At 46.8% G+C, this 15,808-nt stretch overlaps 1 protein-coding gene across 2 annotated transcripts in view; it reads left to right on the top strand.

The window, feature by feature from the left end:
- Nucleotides 1-14,163, top strand: part of kuz (zinc-dependent metalloprotease kuz) — a 67,522-nt gene extending 53,359 nt beyond the window's left edge. For both annotated transcript variants that reach the window (XM_077668297.1, XM_077668298.1), the window contains exons 12-14: nucleotides 4,073-4,287; nucleotides 4,941-5,105; nucleotides 11,634-14,163. In XM_077668297.1, coding sequence (XP_077524423.1) covers nucleotides 4,073-4,287; nucleotides 4,941-5,105; nucleotides 11,634-11,876 — 623 coding nt within the window. In that variant the 3' untranslated portion in view covers nucleotides 11,877-14,163. The remainder of the gene's footprint in view (nucleotides 1-4,072; nucleotides 4,288-4,940; nucleotides 5,106-11,633) is intronic.
- The last annotated feature ends 1,645 nt before the right edge of the window (nucleotides 14,164-15,808 follow it).

The raw sequence follows: 15,808 nt of genomic DNA on the forward strand, positions 1-15,808 counted from the left end.
GACCGCGTGCAGCCAGGCTTTTCGGCATCAGAGGCGGCTTTAGACGAGGCGCACGTGCACTCCCGTCCCTGTGTGTGAAGTAAACGTCACATGCTCCTCAAAAACGATGATTTGGACGCTTCGGCTCTCCAAAGACGTCTTGCAATGCACAGTACGACCATGCCAGCGACATGTCTTTCTGTACAGACTTCCTCTAGGACCACTGTCACTCCGCGGCAGCAAGCAGCTGTGTCTGCTCTAGGAATTCGCATCACGAAGGAAAAAAATAAAACACGATTATCACCTGCGCCGCGAATGCGCCGCTCGCTCCTGGCTCTCTCAGCGTCGCTAGGCCTAACGAGCTTCTCACTGAAGCCGCAGTGGAATGCACTTTCAAACTAGCCGCCAGTGCTCATAGAAATGTTCAGTTTTGTTACCGCCTGTACAATAACAATGCCAGGATAAACATACTATTGGTTTCCTTAACGCTTTCATCAGCGAAGCGTGCAGCAAAACTGGCCAGGTGAACCGCATCGCACCAACAGCTGTGGGTCACACACGTGGAGTCGAAGCCGGCGGCAGAACCGTCATTACAGGCCGTCATGCGCTCGGTTGCATCGTTGTGTGTACGTTCCTATATTTATTTCGATCCGGAACTAATTTGGTTGACGTCACATGTGCCAATAAAGTGCTCCGCCAGCGTCCCTAATTCTGGACTTTTCCCGCCAGCTGTCATACAGAGTGGGGCATGCATATTTTTCCGTCATATAGTCAAGGTTTTTAATGCATTATCCCTATGGGAGGTTCGCCGGGCCCACGCCAATTCATCATAAAATGCGAACCGTCGCATGAACGGGGGACGCATAATCGGGGTACCACTGTAGCAACTGCACAGCTGCCATAGTCCTCCATAAAGTCAGCAATAAAATTCCAATAAGGAGGGGCATCAGGCAAGGAGACACGATCTCGCCAATGCTATTCACCGCCTGTTTACAGGAGGTATCCCGAGGCATGAATTGGGAACAGTTGGGAATAAGAGTAAATGGAGAATACCTAAATAATCTGCGATTCGCTGATGACATTGCCTTGCTGAGTCACTCAGGAGGTGAACTGCAAATCATGATCAATGAGTTAGACAGACAGAGCAGAATACTGGGTCTAAAAATTAACATGCAGAAAACCGAAGTAATGTTCAACAGTTTAGCGAGGGAACAGCAGTTCACAATCGGCAGCGAGGGGCTGGAAGTGGTAAAGGAATACGTTTCCTTGCAGCAGGTAGTGACTGCTGATCCGGACCATGAGACAGAAGTAACTAGAAGAAAAAGAATGGGGTGGAGCGCATATGGCAGGTTCTCTCAGATCATGAATGGCAGTTTACCACTATCCCTCAAGAAAAAAGCGTACAACAGCTGTATCTTACCGGTACTCACCCACTGGGCAGAAACGTGGAGGCTAGCAAAAAGGGTTCAGCTTATGTTAAGGACAACGCAGCAAGCCATGGAAGGAAAAATGATAGGTGTAACATTAAGAGACCGGAAGCGGGCGGAGTGGGCGAGGGAAAAAAACGCGTGGTAATAAAGTCCTAGTCGAAATCTAGAAGTGGGCTTGGGCAGGGCATGTAATGCGAAAGCAAGATAACAGCTGGTCCTTAAGGGTAACGGAGTGGATTCCATGAGGAAGTAAGCGTAGCAGGGGGCGGCAGAAGGTTAGGTGGGCGGGTGAGAGTAAGAAGTTTGTATGCAAGGGGTGGATGCAGCTGGCAAAGGACAGGGTAAATTGGAGAGACATGGGAGAGGCCTTTGCCCTGCAGTGGGTGTAGTCAGGCTGATGATGATTATGATGAACTGCTGATCGACGAATAAAGCAAGGTTAATTGACACCCTGTTATAAAACTGCTGCTGATGTAATCTTGCTTGGGTTATCTAGTGTCGGGGACTCTAGCTTCCGTTTCTTAGCTTCGAAGAGGTCGAGGAGGTGGCGGGCCAGCTTGGTTGGTATGAGGGAGGTATGTGCAAGCGCTTTGCCGCACAGAATGCATTATTGCGGCTTGCTCCCGGTTTCCGCAGACCCAAACTTTAGGAAACTATCTATGTACCGTCGTAACTTCGACTTTGGAATGACACGCTGCATGCCTCACGCCAGATGCTAGCTAGTGTTACAAGATCATCAACACTGACATTGCCAACATTACCAAGAGGAAAGCTTCTCAGCATGTGTCAAGCGCGGTACAGCTCTTAAATATTGGTCGATATGGCATCATAGTAGCAGCAGTGGCAATGAAGATAGTGTCTTCCCCTTTGATTATATGGTGGCAAGCACCACCTTGCATAGCACTGTGAAAGGTACTGTGTGCAGCACACTCTGCTGTTGAATTCGATGTGGGCACAGTTCGGGGTGAACGCGCATGTACACGCCAGGTTTCCGTGGGCCCCTATTTGTGATCCACTGGTGTATGGGAATGATACCTTTTTTTTTTCTTGGTGGGGGTGGTGTTGGTGATGGTCAGTGAAGTAAATTAATTGTGTGATCATTTCAGGTAGGTAATTTTACTAAAATAGAAGACAAGAACACCACCTTGCCACCTGTGAGAGGAGGACCGACGACCTCCATAAGCACCACGCACAAGATGTGGAGGTCATGTGTCCAGCTCCCAAAAAAACCTTTATATATCATATTACACAGCCTCCACTAAACAGCGAGGTCAAGCCGCTACAGTGGCTCAGTAGTTATGGTGCTCAACTGCTGGCCCAAAAGATGTGGGTTCGATCCCGGCCGCAGTGGTCTCGTTTCGATAGAAGCAGAATGCCAGACGCCTGTGTACTGTGCGATGTCATTGCACATTGAAGAACCCGATGTGGTCGAAATTATCTGAAGCCTTCTACTACAGCGTCCCTCATAGCCTGAGGCACTTTGGGACGTTAAATGACACAGTGAGGCTTATTTTTCTTTTGCTTGTATTCTTTTTTTATGTTACCAGCATATTTAACCAATTAATTTTCTAAAAGTTTTGCACGCACAACTCTAGCGTATTTTTCCTTCGCAAGTATAATCAGTAAGCTAGAGTTTTCTGTATTACAAAGCGCAGTGCATTTAGCACTTCTTGTAAGAAATAACTTTTATTTCAAAAGCCTCAATATCAGTTTCTTTTTTTTTTTTTGCGGTAAGGAAAGAAACTTTGTCATCGGATAATTTGGCCAGATATTGTTGTTTTGCCATGGTTGAATTTATGAAAGTCAGTGTGCAGTGTATGATCGCTGGGGAATATTAGAAAATTTTTGAATATTTAGAATTTCTCGAATACGAACATGAACCGAATATCAAAACATATTCAATTCGTATTCTAAATATCGACTATTCACACACCCCTAATTATAATGTCTAATGCATCATTTGAAAGATGAGAATATGCAGGTAAATTTAAGTGTCTATGGTCCTTTAAGAAATACTATAAAAAGTAGGACTGATTCCCGCAATTGGGGCAATGGTGCAGTTTGAAAGAGGTAGGGGGTCGCATTTCATTCATTTCAGTTGTAAGTGTAGCAATCGTCCTGTCTTCACCCTTCTACGTCCCGTCCATATGCTACGTTTTCGTTTATAATATGTCTGACCAACTGGCCCCTCAGTATACTCTGTTAGGTCATTCGTTGCTAAGAGTCTTGCTCCTTGCACAAGCTGCAGCACTCAGTAATTGCAGTGTTTGCTACCCTTTTGTATGTCATCTTCCAGGTGTCTCATATAATGCAAGACTGTACTCTATCTTGCAATTTGTTGGCAGTGGAGCGGAAGCTACGAGTGCAAAATGGCAACTTCCAGACAGCTGTGGTTGGCTTGCAAGCGCTTGAGAACATTTATTTGTGGTAGTCATTGACTTGCACTCATAGCTTCCACTTCGCTGAGAGCACATTGTTATACAGGGCAGGTGCAAAACATGGTCAGGCCAACAGTTTGACTGTCGCTCATTAGAAAACTTTACCATGTGAAATATACAGGTTCTTTCTCTGTTGTGTTTTATGTAAAATGTGTTGCATTTAATGTGTAGCTGGTGTGCCCTTTCCCCGTCTTTGCTGAGCTGGTATTCGTTTCTCTAATGCAGGCAAACCAGAGTCATGCAAGAGCACATACGAGATCGAGCGCATGAAGGAGATCCGTGGCATCAAGCTGCGGCCAGGCTCTCCATGCAACAATTTCCATGGCTACTGTGATGTCTTCCAGAAGTGCCGCAACGTGGATGCTGAAGGGCCGCTGGCACGCCTCAAGCGGCTCCTCTTTGACAAGGAGTCGCTGCTTACTGTAAAGCAGTGGGTCACGGTCAGTGGTGCTGGCAGTAATTTGAATGCACGAGTGCCACGACTTCGCTCTCTTGGTGTGTGTATGCATGAAGGGAGACGGGGTTGGCGGATGATGAAGGAGGGCGCTGAAGTCAATGGCACTGGGAGCATCGCATGTTAGTCTTAAGGGGCCTGTCAGGCAAGTTGGTCTGACATGACGGTGAAACAGTGCAGCGGCGCGTGGGTAAAGAAATGAGAAGGGATGCAGCACAGCACTGACTAACCTGCCTGACCTGACTGGTCAATTATTAATCAGTGCTGTGTTGTGTCCTTTCTTCTTTTTTGGTGTGAATGCTGTTGCACTGTTTCAATGCGAGCCTTTCATTGCTTAAGACTACAGCGTAATAGCAAGAAAAGGATGCAAGCACGGTGTTTGCGTCCTTTTCTTGACTTGTCCATGTTGTTACTGCGCTGTAGTCTTTAAGTATGCACAACCAGCTAGCGAGCCATTACGTATTAAACCCGTCATTGCACCTCCTTGCTAGAACTGGAAGTGCCAGTAGGAAGAGGAAAGATTTTCGTGACCTCAGTGCAAGGATTAAAGTGGCCATGAATGCACAAAGTCCTGCATGCATGCGTGCCTGTAATCGCTAGTGCAGTGGCAGGAAAGACTGTTTTCTTCTTTGCATACAGCTCAACTGGTGGGCTGTGCTGTTGATGCTCGTCGCCCTCATCGTGGTGATGGCAGTGTTCATCCGCTGCTGCGCTGTGCACACACCCAGCAGCAACCCGCGCAAGGCACCCGCACTGCGCATTGCAGACACCCTTCGGAGGCCAGGTGACACCTTCCGCAGAAAGGTCAGTCCACATGCAGTTTAGGCAAGTGGTTATGTATAGTGGCGGTTCAACAGCGCAAAAAACACACACAGGCCAAGTAGGAGACGAGACACACAAACCAGCGCTGGTTTGTGTGTCTCATCTCCTACTTGGTCTGTGTGTGTTTTTTGCACTGTTGAACCACCACTATGTATCACCAACTAGCCCAATCTGCAGTTCTTCTACTGGTTATGTATCTAGCTGATCCGTGCCTTTTGACCTAGTGGTTTTGTGGCGCGTAGCTGCTGACCCAAAAGACGTGGATTCGATCCCGGCCGCAGTGGCCGCATTTCGATGGAGGCGAAATGCTTGAGGCCCGTGTGTGATGTCAGTGCATGCTAAAGAACCCCAGGTGGTTGAAATTTCCAGAGCTTTTCATTATGGCATCCCTCATAGCTAGCGTTAGTTGCTTTTGAACATTAAACCCCAGTAAACCATAAACCCTATTCAGTTTCTGCTGAGTTTACAATTTTTCTGCTATCGAGTTCCATCAGTGTTTGTGCAGACAACCCTTGATAATTCTCTAAGGGGACCAAAAATTTCCTTGAATAAAGGGGGTCATTTTTAATACATCTCATGACAATATGTCGATGCCATTGGTGGAAGGATGTTCTTTGATGGGCATCTGCTGCTTTATTCTTGAGTTCTCGACTGGATAGTTGCTGCACATAGTAGCATTTGTAAATTTTCAGCTCTATATGTGGCATAATAGCAGGGCTGCTTTGGGGATTTCTCAAAAGTACCATATTGCAATCACACTTATGCTGTACGTTCTTCTCTCATTCCTGATCGTTCACACCGTGTTTGACAGCCAGGTTCAAATTGTTCTACAGACAGCAATGTGTTTTTGACGTCATAACATTCCCTGCACTTTGGTACCTGCTCCCAGCTTCACTGATGGTACCTGCTCCCAGCTTCACTGACAAAATTTTATGTACCTTATGTACTCACCCCAACTTTTGCCTTTTAGGTTTTTTTTTAACCATTAGCCTTAGCTTTCTGTAACGTGTTCCTGAGTTGCTGCAACGTCAACGGTCGAGATCTTGACAGCGTGCCAAGATCTGTGCGTGCTGATGGCATCACGGCTTGTCGGGCTTGACGAACTTGACAGAGCTCCAAAAGGTTGTGCCCCCGGCGCCGGCACCAATGGCTTGCTTGGCGCGCTGTTTCATGCCCGACTGTGTTGCTCTGTGCTTAGAAAGCCGGCAAGCGCTTGAACACTGGAGAGAAGCGTAGCCGAAACTAGTCTGACCTTCTTCAGCGACGGCACTCAGCTTACCGACTCTGGAAAGTTCATTCTATGCGTTCCTAGCAGCAAAACGCAATACTACAAAAGCTCCACCCGCCAAAAAATTAGTCCGGTTTCTTTTGGGTACCCCCTCGTATGGGCATTTTTCTAGCAGTGTTTGTGGCATCATTGTAGCGTCAGGCGAAGCATCGTCTCTAGCAACAGACTGAACTTCGGTTTCAGTTCGCTGTTTTCGCTGTTTTAAAATAGCTGCACTCGGTAGTTTGAGAAATTGTTTGTTGTGGTGGAGAGAGGAGACTTATGGAACGCGATGTGACAATCAACTCAGAAAGTTTGAGAAACCCTCCTGAGTTACCTTTAATAGGTATGAGCTCTTCCTCTACATGTTATGCATTTCCCACGTGAGTAGTGACAATGTGGACAGGCTGCTATGAAGACATTTCTCTGACAGTTATACCTTGCACATACTTTAGCTTGCCTTTTATGGATTCCTGCTCTAATGTGCCTATGACCCATGAAACACGATTATGTATCGAACAGTGTGTCCGTTTAAAAGCCCCCCCCCCCCCCCCCCCCCCAATTTTTCACCTTGTAGGTTGTGGGCTCATTGAGCTGGAGGCACCATTGAAATATGCTATCAGTGGCCAGCATGCTTGCTCTAATAAGAAAGGAAAGCATATTTACTAGCACATGGTGGTGGGCCCATTCCAAAGAATATGCAGCGAGAAATGCAGTGCTGTTCCACATGACTGGCCCAGTGCTGCATATGGTTTGGTTTATGGGGTTTAACGTCCCAGAGTGACTCAGGCTATGACGGACACCGTAATGAAGAGCTCTGGATAATTTTGACCACTTCGGGCTCCATGCACTGACATCGCACAGTACACGGGCCTCTAGCATTTCGGTGGAGGTGGAATGTGACCACCGTGGCCGGGATCGAACCCGTGTCTTTCGGGTCAGCAGCCAAGAACCATAACCACTGAACCACCACAGCGGCTCCAGCGCTGCATGTGTGTGCAACGTTTGCTGTTCGAGAGTCCCAAAGGTTTTGAGCGGTCTATACTTCCTTGAAAATTGAAAAACCTTTTGTGACATGGTAGGCTGGCCTACTGCCTATAGCTATTCAGAAATTCAGCATTTTCAAGCCTCTAGTGAATGAAATTTTGTTCTGCCCAACTGTGAGTAACTCCTGCATTGCTGCGCATCACTTATCACTGCTTGTGCATGCAGTCTCAGGAAACTGATTTATCAGCATATGCATAGATCAACCTCAGGGGTTCCTTTGAGACTACAGTCAAAACTCGATTTAACGAAACCCGATTTAACAGAAATCTCGATTTAACGAAGGTATCCTAATTCCCCCTCAGACGCCCATAGGGTTCAATGCTTTGACTAACCCGAAATAACGAAACCGATTCCGTGATCTGTCCCGATTTAACGAACCTTTTTTCGAGAAATAAAGGTGAAAAAGTGTTAATTTTTGGTCTATTTTGTAGACAGCACCCCAAAATTTATTGATTGCGAGTCAGCGGTAACAGCGCGGAGCATCTTCATCCCGTCGCTTTTTTCAAACTGCGCGGCGCAAAACGAGTTTTAATTTTGAGTCGAGCTCACGAGATGGCGCCAGCAGTAAAAAAGTTTCGTGCCACATTTCATAGATGGCGCTGTTGCAGTTCGCGTGTTTTTTTTTTTTTTGTGTGTTTGTGTGTTGTGCTCTGTGTTCACTCTTGTGCGGATTTCCCCGTGCCTTTGAACGCACGTCTTTGTCAAGCTCAGCTTGTTAGGCCTCCATCAGTCTAGCCTTGCTATCGTGAACGCGGACGTGGTGTGTGCGAGCAAGCGCGCCGCTAACCCTCCTGACTAGCAGATGGAGCCCTGCAAGAAACGAAAAAGGCTTACCCTGGACGAGAAAGCGAACATAATTCGTGCTGTGACAAGTGGCCAGAAGAAATGTGATGTGGCTGCATCACATGGCATTCTAGCGAGTACTCTCTCCACAATATTGAAAGGGAAAGATGACATCCTCCGCGCCACTTCGTCGGGGAATCTCTCGCGCAAAAAAACGCTGAAGACCACTCCTCAAAGCAAAATGGAAGAGGCCCTCTTCGCCTGGTTTATGGATTTGCGGGCGAAGAATAGTATTCCCGTGAGTGGAGACCTGCTCCAACAAAAAGCTCGCTCTTTCGCGTGCTTGCTGGGCGACAACGAGTTCAAGGCAAGTCCCGGCTAGCTGTCGCGCTTCAAAGAACGACACGGCATCGTCGGGAAAGTGCTTAGCGGTGAAGCGAGCAGCGTAAGCATGGCTGTAGTCGGCAACTGGCAGTCTGAAAACGTGCCCGACATTCTGGGAAAATATGCCCCCAGCGACGTCTACAACGCCGACGAGAGCGGTCTATTCTACCAAATGCTGCCTAAAAAAACACTCGCCCTGAAGGGGCAGGCGTGCCACGGCGGCAAACACAGCAAACAAAGGCTGACTCTTTTGCTGTGCGTCAACATGGACGGCACCGACAAACGAGACCCGCTTGTCATCGGAAAGAGTGCGAGGCCGCGCTGTTTTAAAGGCACCAAAAAGCTTCCTGTGAAGTACGTTGCCAATTCAAAGGCGTGGATGTCGCGTGCCATTTTCGCTACATGGCTGAAGGAATTTGACAGCGACATGTGTCGCCAGAAAAGGAAAGTGTGCCTGTTGCTGGATAACTGCACGGCCCACTACGTTGCAGAGGTCGAGCTGACCAGCGTGGAGCTCCGCTACTTCCCCCCAAACGCAACGTCTGTGGTTCAGCCCTTGGATCAAGGGATAATTAATAGCGTGAAGTGCGCATACAAGCGTCGAGTCGTCGACAGAGTTCTCCTCAACCTGGAGCTGAAGCGCGAGACGAAAATAGATATTTTTATGGTGGTTAAGATGGTGGCGGCGGCTTGGAGAGCATTGAGGCCGTCGATAATTGTCAACTGCTTCAGGACTGCCGGTTTCGGTACACTAGGCCCTGAAACTGCCGAAGCTGGTCCGGACTGCGCGAGCGCCGTGCACGAGGATGAAGATGCCTGGGAACACCTTCGCTCAGTGGATGAAGGGCCCACAGGCATAAGTTTCTCAGACTGCGTGAACGCCAACGCAAACGCAGTCACAACGGAAGTTTTGACTGATGCCGATATGTTGCGGCTTGTAGGAAGCGTGGAGGGAGTGACGGCTGAAGACACTGCCGACGACCCGGCAGGTGCCGAAGCTCCCGTGCCGACACCAGGTCAGGTGATGGATGCTCTCGATCTGCTGCGACATTTTGCCGGCGCACACGAGGGGACGGAAGACGCGCTGGACGCACTTCAGACCTACGAGAAATCGGTGCGGCCGTTGCTCACAAAGCGCACGCAGGCAAAGATCACTGACTTCTTTGGCGGAAAATAAATTTGTAGTCCCCTCGGGCCTTTCTTGTCGAGTAAGAATTTTTGTTGTTTTTCATACGCGCTAGCGGCGCCGGTCGTGGTGTTGGCGCTACCCACTCGAAAGTAGCGCGGGGGGTCATGACGATGACCATGCGGACCCCCAAAGATTGCGCTAGTTGTATGATTACCAACTTTGGCGCCAATTTGTCATTAGCTGTGTGGCTTGCCGTCCCGTCGGCGGTATTTAGAGAAGAGTGTTGCACCGCTAGCCGAACCGTCCTTTGGGTGGGTGCTACCGGCGTGAATTCGTCACGCGCGAGTGCGACGAAAAGTGAAAATGGTACGTGCTAACCGATACGATCGCGATAAGCTGGTACGGTTTATGCGGATGCAAAATGCATTATGTTCAATGGGTGCTCAGTCGGGGACTTGACTTTACTACTTTTAAAACGAAAGTACTGTTTAAGCGGGTACGTTTTAACGAGGTTTTACTGTAATCGAATGTACTGAATTATGTGCCCAAGAAATGCCTCATTCAATTTAACGAAATAATTCACGGCTCCCCTCAACTTCGTTAAATCGAGTTTTAACTGTAGAAAGCTGTTTCTTTCATAATATAATTCGGTCCTAACTACAGTTGCTCGCTTATGGTGACACCATTTCCCTGTCGTGTGTGCATGCATCAAAGCTGTTGATGTTGATGGCATCAATGTGTTTCGAACAAAGTGGCTTGTTGGGGTAGTTGGTTCTGCATTATCTAAAACAGCGCTGGAAGACACGGACAGAAGGATGAAACACACACTCACACACACTGCGTGTGTGAGTGTGTGTGCGTGTCTCATCCTTCTGTCCATGTCTTCCAGTGCTGAATTGGATAGTGTTTCGAACATATAGAGAAGGCCAATTTTGCATGCCGGTTATAAAAGGTACTTTCTGATATGAGCCCAAGTGATGTGCCTTCCACAGTGCACATTTGGGCTGTGTCACCGAGACTCAAAATGAACATTTAGTACAGTAAGGGTATGCTAAGAGAAAGAACAGCCTTATTTTACTAGGTCGGGTCTGACCTCCTAGGGAAAGGGAATTGCCACTCCTCACCCACCATGTTGCGAATGTACTGTGCCAGGAGTGGTAAGGCATGATTTGGTTTCCAGTGATGGAGCGAGCCAGCTCTCCCAGTCCTCGGGGCATGTGTTTCTTGGCTCGGGTTTTACGATGTTCTTAAATCGACAGCTTTAAGGCTCCCATGCAGTGGAAAAGGGGCGTCAGTGTTGTGTCGAGAAACTCATGTCACGCCATTGTGCTAAAAAAGCCCACATCATATCCTTTTTGCTTGACATGGCATAGTGACGACGGTATGTGGCGGCCATCGGAAAACCATGCAATCTGATGTACTCCACTGCCCAAACAGATATTGCGCGAGCAGTATAAAATTTTTCTCAATGTGGAACTTGCGCCCGAGCTGAACGCTTCTTTGTAGCCATGTCATTATGTGTGTAGTGCAGTGAGTACTAGTCAGTGTGCGTGTATATAGAAGCAACTTTGTGTGCCTAAACTGCTGCGTCGAAAACTTGAAAGACCAGAACGTGGAAACTGTGTAGTGATGATCGTGAGAAATGTGTGAATGTGAACAAAGAGCAACTGTGTAAAAAGAAAGTGCTGAAGGGTGCCATTAATGCTGTTGCTTCATGCCCTTAAAGGTGGAGCTTAAGTGTACCCATAATTTGTTTTTTGGCTTGATGTTTTTTGCACCCCAATGTGAGGGAGGCCCCAGGACCATTCTGTGGGGCTTCCCTCAGGGCCAGAAGAGTTTGGAAGAACCTGATTTATGAGCTAGTTTAAAAATGCTGATGCTGAGCTTCGATGCTGCACAGCGGAGAGTGCCTGATCCCTCTGCAATGCCTGGGGGCCCACCACCACCCTATCCGGGTGGACCGCGACCGAGCGCCCCTCCAGCTGGCCCTTCTCATGGCTATGGCCAGGGCAGGGGCCATTACAACAGCCGGTCAGCTCATGGGTCATCCGGGTCTTCGAGGCATCACCAGGGGTCCGCACGGGGGGCGGTCCTGCCTCCGGAAGCAGTGGAACTGCGGCCAGCCAGCAAGCGTCACCTTTGACACCGCCACTACAGGTGACTGCAAGAGGGAGAGGCTGGCCTGCCCATCCCACTGCCTTCCTACCTGCCAAAAGAACAGTGCGGCCTGTGCCTCATCTTGTCACCAACATCCATTTGTGCTGCTGCCGCCATCATTGCTGTAGGGGTGGAAGCATAGCTTGAGACTCTAGGCCCATTTTTTCTGGCTGTGCCTGTGAACGACATAGCGCTGCTTGTTTCTGACGTTGGTGGAAACTTGAATTCAAGTGTGTGGCTTGGAGAAGCATGGTTTGGGTGTAGAGATGCCAGCGAAACCTGCAGTTCTGAAGCAAGTTGGGTCAACCGATTGTAGTGGCATTTGTTTCCCAGATGCTCACCAGCTCGCTACTGCCACGAGTGACACGGAAATAGCCCCAGCTCCTGCTGCCTAGGCGCAGTTGCAGACCCACAGGAGGACTGGGAAAAGGTGGTTGGGTGTACACTTACTTGCATGGGGAGATGCACGTGCCACAGAGAGTATTCTGTCGATCAAAGACTAAGTTGAATCTCCCATGGCGTTGAATATGAGCGGCATCACAGGATAATTGCACTGAATGCCATAAAAGCATGTCAGGAGATGTATTAATCCTTCATCCACAAAGGAAGTGCACTTTTGAACAGGCAGGCGCAACACCACCATTTCCTCCCTTCCACTGCTATGTGCTTTTTTTCTTCATCTGTTGGGGCTCACTTTCATGTTGTGAGAAGTGAAATGGATGCCCTCTTCTGCAGCTGAAGAGTGAGAAGTGGAAAATTAGCCTCTGAAGTTCCCAGAAATTTCATTCTAGAAGGCTGTTAGCCAGCTCAGCTTCCACTGAATGATAGGGCAGAGGCGCTTTCTTTTTTTCCGTCTGTACAAACATAAGCATAAGCATGCCTGTATAGGCATGTACAACTCTTGGCTAGCTCTCTCTATATGTGCAGTGTATGCACTGGCATCTGAATGCGAAAGATTTCAAGGTCACATAAACTTTAAACTCTGTTGTCATGTCCACAAGAGCTTGCACAATTAGGCTGCACTGTCGTATTTCTTGCAGTTTTTTGGTTGTTGTCATTGTTGTGGTTCCTGGTAAACAAAAGCCAAATTAATAACATTGGAAAAACTGTCTTGTTTTGGAACACTGAAACTATATGTGAAAGTCCGTTTCTGTGCCACTGTTTTTTTTTTCTTGCATTATTCACAAAGTTGTGCACTTTCTTCTGGTAAAATAATTGTATTTTCAGCGCAGCAGTTTTCTTCCCAGATGTCAGGACTCTGCTCCTGGTTTAGAATAGTAGACTGCCAAATTTAATGAACGCTTTGATTTCAAAGTTAGTTTAGTTTTATTTTATTTTTATTTTAATTAATGGTTCACATTCACAACCACTAATCGAAGCCTGAAGGCTGGCAGTTGAACGTGCCATGCTGGCTGATACAGCGAATTCCAATTTAAAACGAGCAACATTACTAATTGTGTGTTGAAGAGAGTTTTGCTTCAGTTTCATAACTAATTAAGTTGGCTTTGATGGCAGGTTGCTTTGAATCATTAAGGGTACATGCTTCTTATACATCCAGATGTTATGTGTTAAATGTGTACTGGGAAACCTTGCCAACACATTGTACAGACATTACCACCAAGCCACATAGATAGTATTGGTATTTTCCACTTTTTGTTGGCTCTGTTGTATTCTCTGAAAGTGCACAAATGTTATGCCAGCTGCTGCTTTCTGTTGTGGACATTTCTCCAGGGAGGTTATTCTCAAGTTGACTAGTTTCGGTTATGCAACCCTGAGGTTACGAATTCAGGATTTGTGTGCCAAAACACAGTCCTCGCTGAAGGGAGAAGCTTGTGTGGAGTCGTTATTGCTCACAGGTTGAATAAGCTCCATTCAACATCTGCTCCTCTGAAAGTGACATGAGGCAGTCAAGGGAGAAGTCTTCTAGTCCTTCTGCGATAACTAAAACTGATTCTAGATGCTTGGTATCGTTAGCATTGTGCAATGAAGTCTCCTATGTGCAATAGACTTGCCCTGGATGCTGCTTGACAGCATACTTGCTTCCTAGACTTCTTGTTGCACTGAAGTGTGGAAGAAAGATGCGCTCCTCCAGACGCGTTTTCTCTCAGTGCCACATATGCAAGGAGCGGCTGTTCCAAAGAAAGCATTTCTGATGGCTGTCAGTGAGTTAATGACTCTTAAAGGCCTCGGCTACTCCACTGTCTCCTTCTTAGCAACAGATCATTTCTTTGTTTGCCTTTCCAGCTTATTTGCACATTTCTGGCTCATGCAAAGGAAGGAATAGCACTGCATTAATTTGTGTGTATTGTGAGCATTACAGTGGTGTGGGCATTCATGATAGCTGAAAGGGTTTCACTCTTTTCAATGTTTCCAGTAACTTCACTAGGTTACACCCACACGGGACAGATTTGGTAGAAAGGAGAGGATGCAATTTGTGCTACGAGGGTTTGGATTGTGTTGAAGAATTTTGAGGAATGTCTGCATCATGTATGACTACCACATAGGAAGAAGTGTCTAGGTTCTTCTCATCTGACATTGTGGCTTGGCTTTTGGCTTTCTTTTTCTGCACATTCCAGCCTTCCTGGATAGCTTCGGTTTGTTGCACACATTAGCAATGCATTGCATTGCATTATTGGGCTTTTTTTCTAGCTGCAGTTTGTTTGTGGAAAAAAAAATGCATGGTAAATGCTTCGATAGCGATTCCATCTCTGATAGCATGAGTACATTGACATACCTTCTTTCTTTTAACTCTTGTTCACATATATGTGGCTTGGGACGTAGTGTAAATCTTTTGTCACAGCTTTTAAACGCTTCAGGAGAAAGGCGCAACATAAATTGAGTGTCAGTCTGGCAGACTGCAAGATCAAGTTCCTCCTCCTTTGTCCCAGCTTTAGGTGGCAGATTTGGCTGATTGATTACAAGAAAAATCTTGGCTACAGATCACATAAATAGGGCTGGAACGATTGTTGATGCTTTCTAATTGTATAGTTGCTAACGTTATACTCCTCCTGGATTTCTAATTTTCATATTTATAGTTTTGTTAGTTATGCCCACCTGCTTTTTTTGCTAGAAAATGCTGTTGCTGCTACAAGTTTGCACGGCAAATAGCTACCAGCGTTGCCAGTGTTTTCACTAGACGTTTATTAATTTATTGTTTTACACTCAAAGGTTTTACATGCTTGTAAGCTGCCACACTGTTCTCGTCTCTAGTTACACCTACTGGAGATGCAGCATGCACCACGAAGTATCATAAGTAATGCAGTTTTGTGCTGTTGTTATGTCTTACTGCCATTCACTTTCATCTGCAACACGCAGTGGGTACAGTGTATAATTTAATCTTGTTTTAACCTCGCAGCTGCCTTTTAGCAAGGCTCCTCTTATCCAATTTGAACAACAAAAAAGAATAAACTTTTGAAGAGCACACTTGTAGAGATCTTAATGTGTTCATGTTTTAGTGTTTGGCTTTTCTAGTGTGTTTTTCCTCTGTGGTTGTGGTTTCTTTTCAACAACGAAAGTTCATTAGCATGCAAACATAGCTTTATTGCTAAACTTATAAATGGGGATTTTTTGTGCAGTGGTTCTCCAAGTTCAGTCCTTCCGAGTTGTGTGAATTCGAAACTTTTGCATGGAATTGTTCAGAATGTGAGTGCTCTTGTTAGTGTGTGTTGCCAGTAGGTATATGTTTTATGCAGCAAGAGGTGTGAGCAGGATCCCAGATAGACAAGAAGGCAGTTAATCGAAAAAAAAGGTGTAATTTAATCAAGCAGAGCTCAAACAAGCTAGTCAGCATACATCACTGGAATCTTGTTTAAGAAGGATGCCGAGTCTATAAACTCTGCCGCTTAGAGCATCCTTCCACACAAAAGCTCTCCAAGAAGCGCCAGGAGAGTCGTAGCGGTGTGATATGGACCATGCACG

This window comes from Amblyomma americanum, chromosome 6 (assembly GCF_052857255.1).
Source record: "Amblyomma americanum isolate KBUSLIRL-KWMA chromosome 6, ASM5285725v1, whole genome shotgun sequence".
Classification (NCBI taxonomy): Eukaryota; Metazoa; Arthropoda; class Arachnida; order Ixodida; family Ixodidae; genus Amblyomma; species Amblyomma americanum.